Here is an 18,383-nt window from a genome sequence, read left to right on the forward strand (position 1 = left end):
CTGCTCCAGGCACTACGAGTCTATTACCAGTGTAGTGTTGTCTTCTGATACAACCTATCGTCTAACAGCACATAATTATTAACAATACCGGGTCCTGCTGATCCGGTTTTCAGTTGATCGATAATATTTTTCAATTTATGATCCTGATAATATCAGGATGATAAATTGAAAAATAAGTATCAAACCAATCAGTAACTTCTATTAATGTTTATGTTTTGCGATTAATGTTTACAGCGTCAGTTGGATTCCTACTTAACGCGTCTACATGTTTCATGCGTTTGGTGGGTCTATATTCTACACTAATATCGTATTCCTGTATTAACAACCACCATCTTGCAATACGGGGAATCATGTCGCGTTTTGTAAGAGTGACCCGGACGACGGTACTGTCTGTGATCACCTTTACGTGTTTGCCCACAACATATACCCGAAACTTACACAAGGATTAAAAAACGGCTAGTGTTTCAAGCTCATAACTATGATACATAGCTTCTTCCTTAGACATCAATCGCCTAAAATACATAACGGGACGCAGGGTACTATTGAACTTGTGTTGTAATAATATACCCGCTACTCCTAATTTACATGCATCGGTATGTATTTCTATATTTAAATTTGGATCATCCAAAGCTAAAACTAGCTTGGAGCACAAATGTTTCTTTAACTTATCAAAACTAACAACTTGCTTATCACTCCGTGCCCACGTCACATTTTTCTTAGTTAATTCCGTTAAGGGCGAGCTATAAGCTTTATATATACATTTTCGAAAGTAACTACAAAGACCTATAAACTGACGTACTTCAAGTGCATTTCTACTAGTATTGAAATGCACGTCCGTTAGATTGTAATGAATGTAAGCCTCTGATTATGCATGAAACGCTAGCGGTGTCAGATATGTTACAACGAAAGCACATTGCGATTTTATCTTGGTAATATTTAATAATTGTTTCGTTCGACAACTTCTTCCTAGTAATCATTTCATCTAATAATGCACTGAAGTCACGTTGTTTGGGAAAAGCTCTAATCAACATACGCTTCCATTCGCCCCAGGTATAATTATATTCATCAAGACGATTATACCACTTACAAGATGAAATGATTTTACTTTATCACTCCAACCATGAATATCTCCTAACTGGTCAATTTTCGGAATAAGCGACGCTGCACAATGACCTTTGAAATGTATTGAAAGTATGGGTCGGCTATTCAATTCTAAGGCTTGGCTTGGCTCAGCTTGCATATAGCGTTACATAATATTATAGAAACAATATTACCGCAGTCAAGACGTCCGCCTCGTCCGACATTATAAAAACAAATGACTCGACTGCAGGCGAATGATAGAAATCGAATCATAGATTGTAACTTTACAGGCAAATGCTGCTGGCGCTCGTTCAGCACCCTTGCCTTAAGAAGTAGCGTCTACTAGCACACAGGAGTCAACATACGTCCTACCTAAGTCATGAACTGTTAATATTATAATTATATTTTTTGGGCATTTTATTCAAGCTCTAGTTAAGAAAAAGATTTCATGAATATCATTTAATCATAAGTTTTATGCTTAGCACCACTTTTGTGACATCAACTTATCTTTAATACTAAATTCATGTTTCACATACACCACACCAAATCAAAAACATATTAATTAAAGGAATTTAATTTATAAACCACATGAACCTATAAAATTCATACATTCTAAATTTTTCCACGTCCGATCTACAAACCAATTATATTCAACATATGATATTCAGCATGACTTCTACCACAATAATATTATGAAATTGAAGTTGACATATAACTGATTCATAGAAGTTTTTTAATTTCGTCATATAACACCAAGACGAAGGCACCACCGGCACCCCTCAAAACATTAGAGAAAGCACCCTTAAAGAAGGCGCCAGGCCCTTCTGTGCGGAGAATAGTAGCCCAACAGTGCAGAGTACTTTTATATTGACGCTCGTGTACCGGGCGACCAGATTGCATCATCATTCGCCGCCTCACAGTGTCCAAAGGATATGATGTTATACCCGCAATTGTAGTTACTGTCTAAAAAAAACAAAAAGTTCACTAAAAACATTATTATTTCGACGTGGGCTCCTCCTAACGCCCCAAATCGCTAGCGTCATTGCGATCGAAAGATACCTGGTGCGACAAAGACGTCGATAGTCGCGCATACGTATGACATCGGCATTGAACCCCATACCAAAAGTCTTATTCATACTGCTCATCATGATGAATTACAAGACCTGTCTATACTAGTAGGACTATTCTAACTCCTTTTTTATTTTTCTGATGAAAACATCCCTAGATATAGCCACGGAGCAGCTTAGTGCCATTTCTTCAAAAAGTGACATTCCTTGTGTATCACATATATTGAATACAATGTTATTGAATCCCAATACTTTCAATCATTTGTGATAATATTGTCTCCTTAATTGCAATGTTTTTATTAATATTAAACAAAAAATTACCTGCGCTATAAGCCAAGTGAAAAATATTGAAGTATTTTTCGGATCTACCAACATTCCTCGAGCAGTATCAAATAATCCAAAATACGTTGCTCGATAGATAATAATACCCTGTACGGATACCACGAATCCTCTATACCAGCCCATAGGTCCATCTGTTTTTATCGTTTTCATTAAACAATCAACTAGGCCATTAAATTCTTTCGCTTTGCCTTTACCGACGTCTGCTGCTAATCTTAAAGGATCAATATTGATTTTATACATTGTACTTACTTAATAAAATAAAAGTGATGAAATATTTTACACACCTGGTTCGAGCAAAATCTAATGGATAGACAAAGCACAAGGACGTCGCGCCTGCAGCACCACCAGAGGCTAAGTTACCCGCAAAATATTTCCAGAACTGGGTGTTTTTGTCGACCCCCTCAAGAAATATTTTTTTGTATACATCCTTAAACGCAAAATTCAACGCTTGTGTGGGAAAATATCGAATAACATTCGCTAAATTTCCTCGCCAAAGTGATCCGATGCCCTGCTCTTTCGGTATGCGAATAAATGCGTCAACAATTCCTAAAAATAATAACGTATTTTATATATACACTTAGCGATAAACGTGAGACTTGTGCATGTATTTATCATACCTTTATATCTTTTATCCTCGGCTATCTGTTTCGACACGTGTTGCACTTGCAATATTAACTTCACCCTCTCCATGGGCGCCATCGCAGTTTTAGAAACAGCGGCCGATACACCACCTGCGATAAAATCTTTTAGGAAAGCACTGGTTTCGGCCTTACCGCCCTCTTTCTTTTCTTTCGACATGGTGTAAGTTTCTTATATTTATTTGACTTCAAAGATCATCACAGTTGCACGTGTCAATGTTATTTATCGTACTTTTCTCAAAACTTGATACGATAATTTAATTTTACTCTAAAAATATGTGATGATAATAATAATAAGATTGACAGAAACTTATAAAAGACGGATGGCATACTTTTAAATGTTCAAAATTAGAATAAGTGAAATACAGAAGCGTGATGGCTGGTTATGATAATAAATTTATTTATTTAATAAATGTATATTTTGTTTATTTATTATTTAAAGTATCAACAATATTTATGTTTTTTCGATATATATTATTTCATTACATTCTTTGTATTTGAAATTACAATCATCGAGTTGAAAAAATGTTTCACAACAACAAATTTAAGTGATATAGAGGAATATGAAGAAACTACGAAAACACGAGCAATTTTATTTAAAACTTTACCCATACGTCCTGAAGGGCTTTAGAATGTTTGGATCTGATACCATTGCACTTCAACTCTTCCCATTCTCGTTATATAGGAATAGATAAGTGCAAGGGAGATAGAAATATAAAATTAATTTAAATTTCCATGATCACTACTTATATTTAACAGTTGTGACAACTGCTTTTGCAAATATTGCTTGAGACTGATTCCTTATGAATCAGTCTCAAGCAATATTTGCAATACGTAATATATGTTTATTACGTATTATGTAATACGTAACAATAATTACTCAAAAAAATACTGGTATGTGCCTTAGCACCACACCATCAAAATGCCACCATAACGCATTTTGTATCGCTACACCCCTTTTTGGGTTCCTTCTTATTTCTAACAAGATATCTTTGACAGCTAGGCGTCCTAGACAAACGTCCATTACGTTACTGTGGTAAACAACGATAAAAATTAAAATTGCAATTGAGTTATAATTCTTAGAAGATGATAAGTAACCGCAATTAAAAAGTTAAAAATAACCAATAGTTATCCTGCATAATAAATGTATTCGATTTTTAAATGAACTTACGAAAACAAGCACTGTTAATATTTCGACATACGCTATGGCAAATAATTTAATCATTGTAATCCCTGTGACGACCCATTATAGTCCTAATTTAAAAAAAAGTAATAACTTAATTTATCACCAATGAAATAATGGATACGACTCATTTATCCAGCGTTAGTTAGAATTTAAATAAAACAACCTGTAATCCATTTGCCAGTACCGCTGTAAGCATTAAGTCGTAGTCATTAGGAAAAAAGTCTCGCATCAATTATAGGCTTATCATCATTTTAGAATAATTTAATTTAATATCCATAAGAACTAGATAGATTTTTGACGAATTGCAACTGATGCTATAATTCTAATGATATGGTTCACGCGCGAAGTCTTGGTAATATTAAGCGAATAATTTAAATGTTAAATCCAAAGAATTGCGAAATACGAATTCCGTCGGTTGGAAAACTTACGGTATTTTTGTTTAGATTATGCGGCGATGTGTAATACGTTTATCGCAGAATACTATTTCAATTTATTAATTATTAAGACCACTGAGCCAGACATTCGTCCGAAAACGACATAGAAAGTTGAATAAGCTGTTTTATTGCAACAGGATGAACCTAGACCTAACTGCCAGATAAACTAAGAATGTTTTGAAAGACTTTCAGAGATAATGCCTCATCCACCTAACTCACCAGACCAATACGTTTCTAGATTTGAAAAGATATTTTACAGGATTTTCGGTTTGAGAGTTTTTACGTCATAAAAAGTGCCATAAAAAGGCAGTAACATCAAAAGAAAAAAAGTTCTATTTACTTTGGGCTACGTAAACGTTTTAAAAATGACGAAAATAAAAAAAAATGTTTGCATGCAAATTGCAAATTCAAAATTCTCAAAACGTTAAAAACAGCCCTTGTTGTTTATTATAATTAACTTAAAATCTATCAAGAATGGCTGAAGTTTTCAGCATGACTTGTCTTATCGTCAGTGTCAATAAGTATAGCCTATTCTGTATTACTAAGAGTTTAAAGTGATTAATATATCTTTATTTATAATACAACACATTGAACTACTCAAATCTACTTTAATTTTACTTCAAAATTCCGATAACAGTTTCGTCGTTCTAAACGCAATTTTTTCGCAAATCCATAGTGAATATCATAGTTTAATCAAGCTCTCGACCAATAATATCGCATCAATTTGCAGTCAAATGTCGTTTATTTGGCTTTTCTCCTCTTAAGATTGGAATAGAGTATACATATGGTATGTTCACAAAAACATCACCAGGGCTAATTGGACTAAACAAGGGCATTTATTTATTTATTTTAAGAGGATTTGGACACACAATGAAAAATTTTCATATTTCTAACAAAAAAAAGAAGAACTTTCGTAAAAACTTTCATCCCTTAATGAATGGATTGTCAAAAGTGCTGTTATCACTGTATTTTAGTAAAACAGATGCTAAATACCGATTCGGATATTCCTAACAACAAAAACGGCTAACTTGAATACATTTTTTTATGCTTGAAGTCACCTTCTTAGGTAACTAATTATCTAAAGCTCTGTAACAACTAATAAAAAAAAGTCTAAAAAATACAATGTATTTCTAACTTAAAAAATGGCGACTTCCATACAAACTTTCATCCCTAATTTAACCACCTTAAGAGACCATCTATAATATCGACTGACTTTAACTCATAAACATACGCCCTAATAATACCGATTTTCATAATTCTAACATCAAAAATAACATACTTCAATACAAACTTTCTCACCCAATTTCACCCTTGGGTGATTTTTTTTCTAAAAAACTTAACCGCTTTAACCGATCAATAATTTACTCACAAATAGGAGTCAATACTATCAAAAATGATTAACGTACATACAATCTTTCAATGAATATTCATCTTCTTAGGTGATGAATGTTCTAAAAATGCTTCGGCAACTGTCTAAATCATTTAGATTTTAATTTATTCATTTTTCTAATATCATATATGGACGAAAATCCCTACAAACTTTCATCTCAATACAGAGTGGCATCCATTTATTCATCCTCTGGAGATAAGTTTTGAAAATTCCTTGCCGAGACCTTCGGTTCAAAAAATAATAATGAGCAAATTTCATCCCGTTAGACTACTTAGGCTGTGTATTGACAGTCATTTTAATTAAATTTTACTAAATAGATGATGTAATGGCAACGTAACTTAAAATCGGTTTTTGTCACTCGCCTTTGTTTATACATAACATATAACGTGTTGTAGTAATATATTGCGGCGGCTGCAATTCTACATAATTATGTATATCCTTATCAAACGTCCACTGACGAATAAGCAATACGAGAAATTATAAACATTGCTCTTATTGTGACGCAACGAACTAATCCAACGTGTATAATGAATGATCAAATAACGATAACATCCCAAGAGTTTTGAAATGCCATTCAGAAAATCATGAGAGAGTGCTGATATAGTTTATCTAATTTTTAGTTAAAAGAGATTTGGCGGGACAACTTAAATTGCACGTAGTGTAAATACACAACTTGTACAGGAATTGTCAACTAATATTGTTTGAATGTGTTTGAATACAATATTATGAATTTTGAAGTATGGAAGAAGAAACGCTGCGCCGACCCCAAGTAAAATTGGGATAAGGGCAGGAGGATGATGATGTGTTTGAATGCAATTGGAACTGACCAGTTAGCTAGTTAGTTGCTCGAATTTCCGAATCAATCGACAATAAACCAGTTTAAGCACTTCGTTACTGGAGAACATTAAATGATGACATAAGAATTTAGTAACCCAGCTTTTTTTACAAATTGCCAAATTATTTGAAAGAATTGGATAATATAAATGCGTATAAAATAAAAATAAAAAATGAAGATAATATTAAATTGTAACTTGTGCAAGCTCGATAAATAATATCTACAAACAAAATAACCTTAAAATTCTCTTATAAAAATGTAATGTATGTTATTTTTCTTAAATGGACAGAATGTCTAGTATACATTTGTGATTTATTATAATTACAATCTATAATGAAGCTGAATTCATAAAATAAATAGAAATAAATAAAAACATGTAAATAAAATAAGGGAACTTACTCAAAATAATTTATATTTAGTTACAAAACACTAGTATATATTGGGTGACATTTGTGAATAAACCCGTGCAACATTCATTCGCGATAGTGACCTATCTAGCAAGCACTCAAAATATAAAAATGACATATAAGATGATATCATTATAAAGTTATAAAAATTTGTACCTACAAGATGTTAATATAAGGATGAGTAAAATCAGAGAGCTCTGTTTTAAAAAATATGTATATTAAGCATTAAATACTTGTGGTAAATTTCACAATTTTATGCATACAATCTAAAAAGACAAGAAAATCTATCATCTCTAGAAGTGTTGATTTGAAAGAAGCTTAACTTTAATAAGGTGTTTAAGACGGCTGTTACATGAACACTATCATAACTAATTATTAATTTAACTATTTATTGCTTTATTTGCGAAATTTGGCAGCATTATCCGCATTATCTTGTAGAATTTTCGATTTCAGGTGGTCCTTGTATTTCAGAATACCTCCCTGCCACTTCGTGACGGTACCGTTTTCACAGATCCAAATTTCTTCCGCCACCTGCGTATAATGTTAACATTATTACATAGAACTTACTTCGTTTTATTTTATTTACTGTATGTAGGGAGATTCGCAAATGGACCACTACCTTGGAAACAATATATTATAATCCTTGTGATTAGTTTTTTAATTGCATGAAAATGGTTTAATTAATCCAACTATGATTAGTTGGTTGTAGACAAAATCTTGATTGTTGAGTTCAAAATAATGTCATGTGACCTGAGCAATCACACAGTCTTCGTGACCACCTATTTAGTTATACTTATAATGAAATATACAATATAAATAATAAAATGAAGGTCACCTGGTTGATCAGCCTGAAGTCGTGGCTGACTAACACCATGCCACCATCGAAATCATTGATAGCATCCGCGAGAGCGTCGATGGTCTCCATGTCGAGATGGTTAGTAGGTTCGTCCATCAACAACAGATGCGGGGTCTGCCACGCGAGCCAAGCGAACACGACGCGACACCGCTGCCCGTCGGACAGCTGACGCATTGGACACACCTGCCAAGGGTTTATTTGTTTAGTTATTACCAATCACCAATCTCTTATCATATATATATTGGTCATCAGCCTGAGGCAAACTCTCTTTGGGAATGCTTAAAACTGATACATGCTCTAACAAAACGTTTTTATACCTTTAAAAGCTGGCTTCATTATTCTACTCAATTGAAACCACACGACTCATCGTTTTAGTTGTGATGTCATCATCGGAAATAGTTTACTAGACTTTTAAACATATTTTAAGTTTATTATAATTATTATTTATACATAGTATGAAACAAAGTCGCTTACCGCTGTCTGTCCCTACGTATGCTTAGATCTTTAAAATTACACATCGGATTTTGATGCGGTTTTTTTTAATAGATAGATCGATTCAAGAATAAGGTTGATATGTAAAATACATGCACAATACAGTGGAGAAATACTGATAATTTTAGAGGTTTCTGAAGTGATGTCGTAAATAAACACATTTTTGCGCTTACGTTGCAAACGCTGGCTGAACCCTACGAGATAGGTCAAAATAATGTACTACAGTATCGTACACCTTAAAAAGATCTTCAAAAAAGTTCGCGATGGTATATGTCTAACTCTTAGGAATAGCCCACAACAACCATATTTTACCCTTTAATTTTTACGAGAAATAATGGATTATTTTCGAAGCAATACAGCATTAATCTTTATCAAATTAAGTACCTTGAATGCATTGTGCATTTAATATAGATCAATATGGGCCTTTACAGCATGTAATTTAAATGAATATTTTAGAAGATATTACAGATTTAACAAGCAGGTACATAGCGATTTGTATTGTCTAATGACTGAAAAACTGTAAATGTTGTAAGACATTCTATAGTATATTTAGTATCAGGATGGTACCCGTGCGAAACCGGGGCGGGTCGCTATTTATTTATAAAATAACTTCTTTATATTGAATGTAACTAATTTGGTCTGATATTGTCAATGATCCGATTCTGTAAAATAATATCAACCGAGAGGATATTTTAATATTATTGAGTAATAATTGGGGAGCCGGTGAGCATTTCAGTATCTGCTTTGCTCATGTTTCATATCAATAATGATTTAGATCAATGCAAATTGATTAAGTCTAGTTAATTACACATTATTTTTTAAAAAAAAAAACTAACATATTTACTAAAAAAAATTAAAAAATTGTTTACTACAAAAGAGAAAGGAGCCAAAGATGCCTGCCTCACTGATTTTGTCTATTTGAGAAGGAATCCGAACTTCAGCAAATAATATAAACATGTGTTTACAAATTCAAAGTACTGTCAATGTTATTTACATTCATTATCAGTTAGTTTCTCATGGCCCTATCACTACTATAAATGTCAGCCACGTGAGCAAACATATAGAAATTTTGTGCGCAAAAAATAATAGACAACCAATTGAAAACAAGCTATCATACCTGCTGTCTACCAGTCAATCCATAACGTCCAATAATTTTTCTCATCTCCTCTCTCTCCCGCACCTCCGGGAACTCCTTGAGCATGTAATCCAATGGAGAAAGGTCAAGATCAAGCAACTCATGCAGGTGCTGATGGTAACGACCGATCCTCAAGTGAGAGTTTTTACGGATCATACCCGTTGATGGTACAAGCTGAAAGAAAATTTTAAGGTATTAAGTATTTGCATTTTGATAAATAATAAATTGAACACCCAGATCTACTTTTATTCCCTCAATTAGTAACGCAAAGTCGACTCACATCCCCATAGAGTAGTTTAAGAAGTGTCGACTTGCCGGCTCCATTGGGTCCCACAAGAGCAAGCCGGGTATCTAGATCGATACCAAACTCGAGATTTTTGTAAATCCAAGGTCCGCTATCTGTATACCTGAATGATACGTTCTGAAATAATTCAATATTTTTTACATTTCTTCAACAATAGTTTAATCTATTAGTGTATTACATAAACATTTATCACAAAAAATTAAAACCTACTGAGCCTATACTAATATTATAAATGTAACTTTAGGAGTGGCCCTTAACACAAGTTATTTAATTATCCTAGCTATGACAGCCAGTACTTGTCCTGTGTTTCGTTTGATAACTATGTTATAATACACTGAGACTTATTATTCTAGATCAACCATGTAATTGTTTATAAAGATGTTTTTGTGGAATAAATAAAAAAATATAATTACTCTGTCTATCTGTTGCACTTTCACAGACAAACACATCGACTGAATTTGATGTAATTTGAAAGGACATGGGCTCTTTATGCCTAACACCTTACAACCAACAAGTCAAGCCACAGACAACTAGTAAAAATTTTTAAGTACAAACCTGAACCATAATAACGGGGGGCGGAACCTTTCCACAAGAGGGAAAGTAGAAGTTCAGTATTTTGTCATCAATTACTTTTTCAGTTAAACCTTGGGCGACCATCTTTGCCAGTGTTTTCTCCTTGGACTGAGCTTGACGTGCCAGTTTGGCGGAACCGTGACCAAACCGCGCGATATAGTTCTATTAGAAACAAATAAATGTACATTAGTATATACATATATTGATTATCATTTTATATTATATACGTACTTCACGAATCCCAAGTTATATGCTAGAAACATAATATAGAGCACAATTAAACATTTCTATTCAAATACCTGTTTTAGTTTTATACCAATTTCACGTTCAGTAAAATAACAATTAAAAATAATTGATTAGGACATTGTTATAAATATATAGTATACGAATATATAATATATAAATAATAAAAGCATAAGAAAAACACCTTCATATGCGCGATCTGGTCTTGTTCCCAGTTGTACTGTTTCATCTGGTTTTCGAGGAGTTCCATACGCGTGCGCACAAATGCTTCATAGTTACCTGTATAGTATTTGAGCCTTCTCTTGCTCATGTGAATGATGTTTGTGCACACACCATTCAGGAAATCCTGAGAGTGGGATATGAGTACCAAGATTCGCTTGTATCTATAAAATAAAGTATTTTATCGTAGTGAAACAGTAAAAAACCTAGTTATTTCAATAAAAACAAAAGATTGCGGATTAATCACATTTCGTTATTTAAAAAATCAGTAAAATAAAGCGATATTTAATTATTACTATTGAGATCTAACAAATAAGCACCAAACTCATGGCCTGATTTAAAGGGTTTTAGTAAGTGGCCGGATTAAAAGTTATGTTTGGACGCCGGGTAAATGGTCAGTAAATGCTCGGGCGGAACAACTGACGCTCTATTAAAAAAATAGTAAAAGATTTTTCCTAACTATTTGAGAATACAATGAAATTCTCTAAAATTTTTACCGATTTAATGATTCTCAACTGCCAACTCTTTTTATTACAATTATTTTTCAATTGTCCGTGTATACAGTATAATAATTATTGCGCAATACCCTTTAATCCCATAACATGAATCTATGTTGATTCTCTTGCAATAGTATTAGAAATTAATAAAGATTTAACATAATTTGAAGTGTGATGATAATTAGTTTAGTTACTAGGGATAAATTAACATTATCATGTTCTGGACCTCTACTGCGTAACTGTTTTTTTTAATAGTTCAATTAGATAATATTTCATTAATTGAAACTGCAAGTAAAAAACGTTGAAGAATACAGTAAATATCAAATAAAATCTTCATAATTTTACTGTCCAAGAGAGACTAACCAACTGTGTAGGACACATTACACGGCACGAATATGTTTAGAAATGTAGGTGCACTCTCTTTTCCCTTACTCGCATAATCTGATAAAATATCAGTAATAGTTCAGGTTTGCTTTCTTCAGGCGTGTTTACATGCATGCAAGCATGTTCACATAAACACTGCTGATTTCCAGAGACCAGGCTTTCACAGAAAGCCATAAAAAATTGCTTTTCAAAGCACTTTATACCCTACCGATTTTTAATCTCTGGGCTGCTAGTGGGAATTTCTCTATAGAAGAACTCCATCAATTTTATTTGAGGCATTATAAGTAGCTAACCAGCGAAACAGTAAGCCTTATTATATTTACTTATAATTCTTTCTACTCACAAAGTTAATCGATAATTGTAGATAAATAATCTATATACATAAAAAACAGCCCCTGACCTCTATTGCTACACAATTAACTTGTTTTTCATTCAAATTTGGAGGACATTGTTATATAGATGCGTACTAACCATGGAATTCGATTAAGAGGGGGATTTATTGCGCAGCACAATCACAAACAACATATTTTTAGCACACCAGTCACCAAGACATACAAGAAATAAAATCATATAGGTTTTTGCAATAAGCCAAACGTTTCTCACTAAAAATGTAAACATAATTAATGTCTTTTCACTTTCTGTGCGAGAAACCGCGACGGTAGTGCTAGTTAAAAATAATACAAACTGCTTTAGTTCCTCTTCGAGCCAGACGCAGGCGTCGAGATCGAGATGGTTGGTCGGCTCGTCGAGTAGCAGCAAGTGCGGCTTCACGTACAGCGCGCGAGCCAACGCTATACGCATACGCCAACCTGATAACAGATTGTAAATATCAAATTATAACAATCGATTGTCAAATGAAATGAGGCAATTGCTAAAGCTAGGCAACGTAACATAGCTCCTATTTGCTAATAAATTAAATAAATACAATATCTGAAATATATTACTTCTTTCCTATTTCATCTTCTTAGTCTTGTTGCGCAAAAATATCTCGTACTTATTAAATACTAATTCACTTACTAATAAACATTTTATAGCAGTGTATAGTTTGGAAGAAATTTCGAATTTTAGAAATTAATTGTAAGGCCGTTAATATTTGATAATATAAATATTTGATAGAAAAATGCAAACAATATGATGTAATAATTAACATATCAAAAGATTATGACGGGTATAATCGTAATTTTACCTCCAGAGAAATCTTTAGTCGCTTGCTGTTGCATCTCTTTTGTGAAACCGAGACCGTGTAGAATGTTAGCGGCACGGGCCTCCGCAGTGTCCGCGCTCAAGTCGTCCAAACGATCGTACACGTCCAACAATTGCTCTTGAGCCTCTGTTGAAATAATATTAATTTAGCAGTATTCCATTTGTTACGCATTTGTATTTTTTTCCTATGATTGGAAACTTAAAAATAAAACATAAGTCAAAATATTGTATTAATGTTAGAATTGTCTATTGGTTGGTTATGCTGCGATTGGGTTTGAGAATGTTTTTTCTAATAAAAATATTAAAATGAATAAAAATCATTATTTCGCCACATAGATAACCGTTGTCAATGATATAGTCTGATTACTAATGTAACCTTTTATTGCAAATTCATTGAATTACTAATTTTGCGTATAAAATATTTTACAATCTCTCGTTATATAACAAAGCGATTAGTTCGTTGTTATATCAAATAAATAATACTAGAATTCAATAATGTTGAGTTTAGTCTTAAATCAGATTCTCAGCAAATAAAATATACTAATTCACAAGATACACAAATAAACGCTTTTGTAACAATGTTATGTGAAACATCTATTGGCGCGCCTTGTGTGTAAAACTGACTCATCGTGCACCTCTCTTCGCTACCGCTCTCTACTCCATTGTGTGCGTGGCTATATAGTTCGTTGTATTAAAATAATAAGAAAAATGTGATGATTTCATTCACGAAACTCATTTATTTAAGGTTTTCTCTTCAAATTTTCAAACCTAATCTGTTCACCCCAAAATAGTCACATTTTTAACAACTTTAGATTTTACAATATAACAAAACCTTTTCAAACTATTTCCGTAACAAAAAATCTACCTTTTCAATACCTGTTTTATGTTTTGATTAGATTGGCTTTAATTTGAACTGTTATCATTAAAATAAGGTCCTTACCATCATCTTCACTTTGGGCTAACTCCTCAGCGAGTTTTTCGAGTTGAATCCTTTCTTCGTCCACCTCCATTACACACTGCAAGGCAGTCTTATCGGAGGCGGGCATTTCTCTAGTCAAGTGAAAAATATCGATGTGTTGCGGTATAGGCACTTCACGGCGTCCCAGCGCAGCCAATAAAGATGATTTTCCTATGATAACAATATTTGTTAATAGGGCTACTTTTAACAAATTCTTTATTACTTATTATTTTTTTTACTAGCACCCACTTTCCCAATTACTTCAGATTTTAAACGATAAAAATATTTATAGCATTTATGTATACATTTAAACAATTTCACATATTCGTTTTTTACGCTAATATATAACATACTGCTAATAACGATTATAGATTTTTTAATAACCTCAAATTATATTAAAAAATTGTCTCCAACATGTTACACAAAAGGCATTAATACAATCTATTTAAAGTGTTGTGTTCAAGCAAGCACAAGAATGAAAAATAAAAAACAATTATCAGGTTGATTGTAGCTACTTTCTTTCGCAACTTATACAAAGAAAATTCGCAATTGTGACGGCAACATTCTAAATTGAAATATTAGATATTTCATCATCATTTCGCGTCACAGTTCATAAGACGCAAAAGCTTTGTATTAAGAACAAAAAGATAGAAATAGATATAACAATTGCAGACAATTTATTTCGCAAAAGCCATATTGTATAACAATATTCCATAAATATATTTGCCCTTATTTTAAATCAAATATAATTGTGATTAGAATTTTAACCATTCATTTAGTAAATGGTGAACACTAAACTGTACAATAATTTATAGGTAATATCAATGGTGTAATGTAAATCAATGGTTACAATACAATATCTGCTACAACCACAATTATAGTTTCTTCAAAGCTATTTTTCATAATCGACAGAACTTCACGGAAACTTCAAACTAAACTATTATGAATATTTAAAGGGTTAATTCCAACATGCCATGAACAGACGTCTGATTCCACATGCCTGACTTATTGCTGACTTACATATTTTAGTAGCAATTAGAGCATTATTACCAATTGTATAAAGAAAGTACATTTTTATCATACAATAAATATTCTTTTTTTGTGTTTGTAATGCTTTATGTAGTTTATAATAAATAAAAAATGTATTTTTTTTTTGCATAGTAAGACCCACAACTTCAAATATATACTTTTTGATTAGGTATTACTTTTCTGCAATGATATGATTTAGACTTAGATTTATAAAATTAATCAAATTATAAATCTACTTTAACCGGATTAAAAATCAAAGTTTTTGTTTTGACAAAGCAGATATTCACTAATAAAACTTATACAGAACTTTACATTTAACCAGCTTGTTTTCTTCTCATTATCATGTTTCTATTCAAGAGAAAAACATGAACCAATAAATTGTAGTTAAAGTGATAACATTTCCATATCACGGATTAAATAATAATAATTAAATGTACACAAGAATTATAAACCTAGATATCTAGAGTGTAATACATATTGTAACATATAGGTACCCACCACATCCATTAAGTCCAACAAGACCATATCTTCGACCACAATTGAGTTCAAGTAAGGTGTCCTGGAGCAATTCACTACCATAGAAAGTAATTGAAAAATTGGCTATCTTAATATCTCTTGAACGAGGGTGCACAGCAAGGGAGCCAGTACAGGACCGTGCTTCCGAATTCATTTTGGCTTCAGCTTCTAACTTTAAGCATAGTGCCTCTGAAAAAACCATTTATGTCAAGGGCAAACTATTTCTATTTATTAATAATAAACAAAATACTCAAATTATTTATTTTTATAACATAGAAGATTTAAGCTAATGTTTAAGTTAATGATAGTTAAAACCAATATTTCTGTTTGGTAAACTATATCTTAACTTTATGAGTAATCGTTTTTTAAAAAAAAAACATAATTGGATGTTACCTTCAGCGGTCAGCTCTCGGTCTTCTTTAATACCGTTGGTTGATCCATTGGTCTCCTCATTAGTTACTCTCGCTACAGGCTTTTTGTTCCTATTACTAGCCTGTTCTTTTTTCTTTTGTTGCGCACGTTTCTTTGCGTCTGACGGCATTGTGTTGATAGGTTAGACCTAAGTAGTTATAAAAATTTCATTTAATATTGCACGTGAACAACTCGTGTCGACTTCAAAGTGATTTTAATAGACTAAAGCATTACATTACAGTTACATTTTTTACTTCACTTCACTTTTTTTACTTTGATTTTCAAGAAATTACCCGTATTCCCGTATTAAATGAGTCTACAGACAGAAGATTGTTAGAAGTAACTTTGATAGCGTAATTTATGAAATTAATGAATACCTAATAATTTTATGCGATGCTAAGCAAGTTGACAGCGTCTACACGTGCAGCTAAGCGAAGAAAAGAAAGACAATTTAAACTAAGCATTGACGGTCTGTGACTATTCGACTTTGACATTAACAGCTGGAAAATGAATGCGCATGTAAGTTAAAGTGACCAATGGGGTTCGCATATTAAGTTTGATTAAATTTTTTGAAACATATTATTGGTCCAAGTTTTCTATTGTAGGATATTTTAATATGCCAAACTTTTAACATGTTTTTCGAGATGTTTTTACTTTAAATTTATTAATACATTTCCGATTTGTAAAAAGAACACGAGATAAATATATATTTAATATTTTTTAAATAAATCGAATATATAGAATAATATTTACTGTTTTCAGTTGTTAAAACAGAATTCGAAAAAAAGGCAGATTTAAATTTGCCTTTTTTCGAATTTATTGTACCTGTTGTCCCTAATTGCTTACACAGCATCACCAGGCTTGAAGTGAAATATAAAATACTCGGCCGGAATAAAATGTTCAGCCGAAGTTCTTTCGATTTTAAAATTAATTCTTATGTACTGCAATCAGTTCAAAAATAATGACAAAATAATGTTTAAAAAAAATGTATATAATTACATAAAATCAAAAAATAAATAGCATTTAAAGTGTAGAGACAAAAATTTTAAAACCATTGAAGCACTGAAAATGCTTTAATATTTTCATCCATACATTTAAATGGGGCTAAATGTGCAAATTTTAGCAAGTTTTAATAAAATAACTTTTGATTGCAATTATGTCTTCGGTAATATAATAATGTAAAGGCCTTTCATTTTTATGCAATATTTTCGAGATACCATTTGCTGACAGTGCTACCAACTCTGAAAATAATTAGTTTAACTTAGTTTAAATTTAGTAAATTGATGTAAAATCGTTTGCAGTAAATGAGGTATTTGATTAATGATAATTATTTTTCTGATTAATGATAATTATTTTTCTTATATACATATATGATTATTTGATGTTATTAGTGATAACTAAGATAAGTAATCCAGAGACAAAATACAGTGACAGTATAATTGAGTCATGGCCGACTCACGACTGCAGCCTGTTGACAGAAGAGTGACATGTGATGTATAACAACCTGTACAATTGTACATACTAACAAGCAAACAAATTAGTAGGTGTGTACGTACTTAAAATTAAAATCTAGTTCTAAATCTGTTTATCTGAATAGTTTCTTACTTAACTTATGCCCAGTAGACGAACATTGCCTATATGAGAAAAACTATAACAAAAAGTAAAGTAATGCAGCCTTTAGGCCAGTTAATAGATCATAGAATCGATAGATTCTACAATATCCATAATATTATATTTGTGCTAGTAGCTAGTAATTAATTAATATGTGTTTAATAAAATAGCACACCAAAAAAGTTACTTTCGTCAACAATTTTTTAAGAATTTAGGATAATCTCGCGCTCTAGTCCCTTATGATGAGCCAGTAGTATATATTTTTTATTTATATTAAAATATGTCTATTGACGCGCCTGATTCCAAGACCGATTCGTGTCCCGTGACGGCAAACGCTATGATTGGTGAAGCTCCCTTATGCCGTCATGCACTCTATCTATCGCGCTCTACTCCCATGAGTGTGTGTATATTTAGGTACTATGTACTTCGTTGCTAGGTATATTCTATTATAATAATAAAAAACTTACCAGTGTCTCATTTATTGCTTAATCCAATTTAAATTTTTTAACAGTTTTTTTTAATTCTAAAACGAAATGATAATATCATATGATAATATACTTTATTTATTATTTT

The 18,383-nt window shown here is 32.1% G+C and overlaps 2 protein-coding genes across 4 annotated transcripts; both read right to left on the reverse strand.

The window, feature by feature from the left end:
• Window positions 1-1,656: 1,656 nt before the first annotated feature.
• LOC113396106 (ADP,ATP carrier protein-like) lies at window positions 1,657-3,440 on the reverse strand. Its single transcript, XM_026633908.2, has 4 exons — window positions 3,107-3,440; window positions 2,774-3,035; window positions 2,469-2,700; window positions 1,657-2,043 (listed from the first exon to the last, which is right to left on the reverse strand). The coding sequence occupies exons 1-4, from the start codon at window positions 3,285-3,287 to the stop codon at window positions 1,801-1,803; spliced, it is 918 nt and encodes a 305-aa protein (XP_026489693.1). The 5' UTR covers window positions 3,288-3,440; the 3' UTR covers window positions 1,657-1,800.
• A 4,135-nt stretch (window positions 3,441-7,575) lies between these two features.
• On the reverse strand, window positions 7,576-16,720 carry LOC113396068 (ATP-binding cassette sub-family F member 2). 3 transcript variants are annotated; one of them, XM_026633849.2, is made up of 12 exons: window positions 16,577-16,720; window positions 16,182-16,347; window positions 15,771-15,977; window positions 14,226-14,414; window positions 13,269-13,412; window positions 12,768-12,891; window positions 11,167-11,365; window positions 10,722-10,901; window positions 10,143-10,283; window positions 9,845-10,036; window positions 8,215-8,418; window positions 7,576-7,910 (listed from the first exon to the last, which is right to left on the reverse strand). In XM_026633849.2, exons 2-12 carry the CDS (start codon window positions 16,327-16,329, stop codon window positions 7,776-7,778), a joined length of 1,863 nt encoding a protein of 620 aa, XP_026489634.1. In that variant the 5' UTR covers window positions 16,330-16,347; window positions 16,577-16,720; the 3' UTR covers window positions 7,576-7,775. The 3 variants fall into 3 exon arrangements, with proteins under 3 accessions (XP_026489634.1, XP_026489643.1, XP_064076515.1); XM_026633858.2 differs by having other exon boundaries at window positions 16,493-16,641; XM_064220445.1 differs by lacking the exon at window positions 16,577-16,720 and adding an exon at window positions 16,434-16,452.
• Window positions 16,721-18,383: the final 1,663 nt, after the last annotated feature.

This window comes from Vanessa tameamea, chromosome Z (assembly GCF_037043105.1).
Source record: "Vanessa tameamea isolate UH-Manoa-2023 chromosome Z, ilVanTame1 primary haplotype, whole genome shotgun sequence".
Classification (NCBI taxonomy): Eukaryota; Metazoa; Arthropoda; class Insecta; order Lepidoptera; family Nymphalidae; genus Vanessa; species Vanessa tameamea.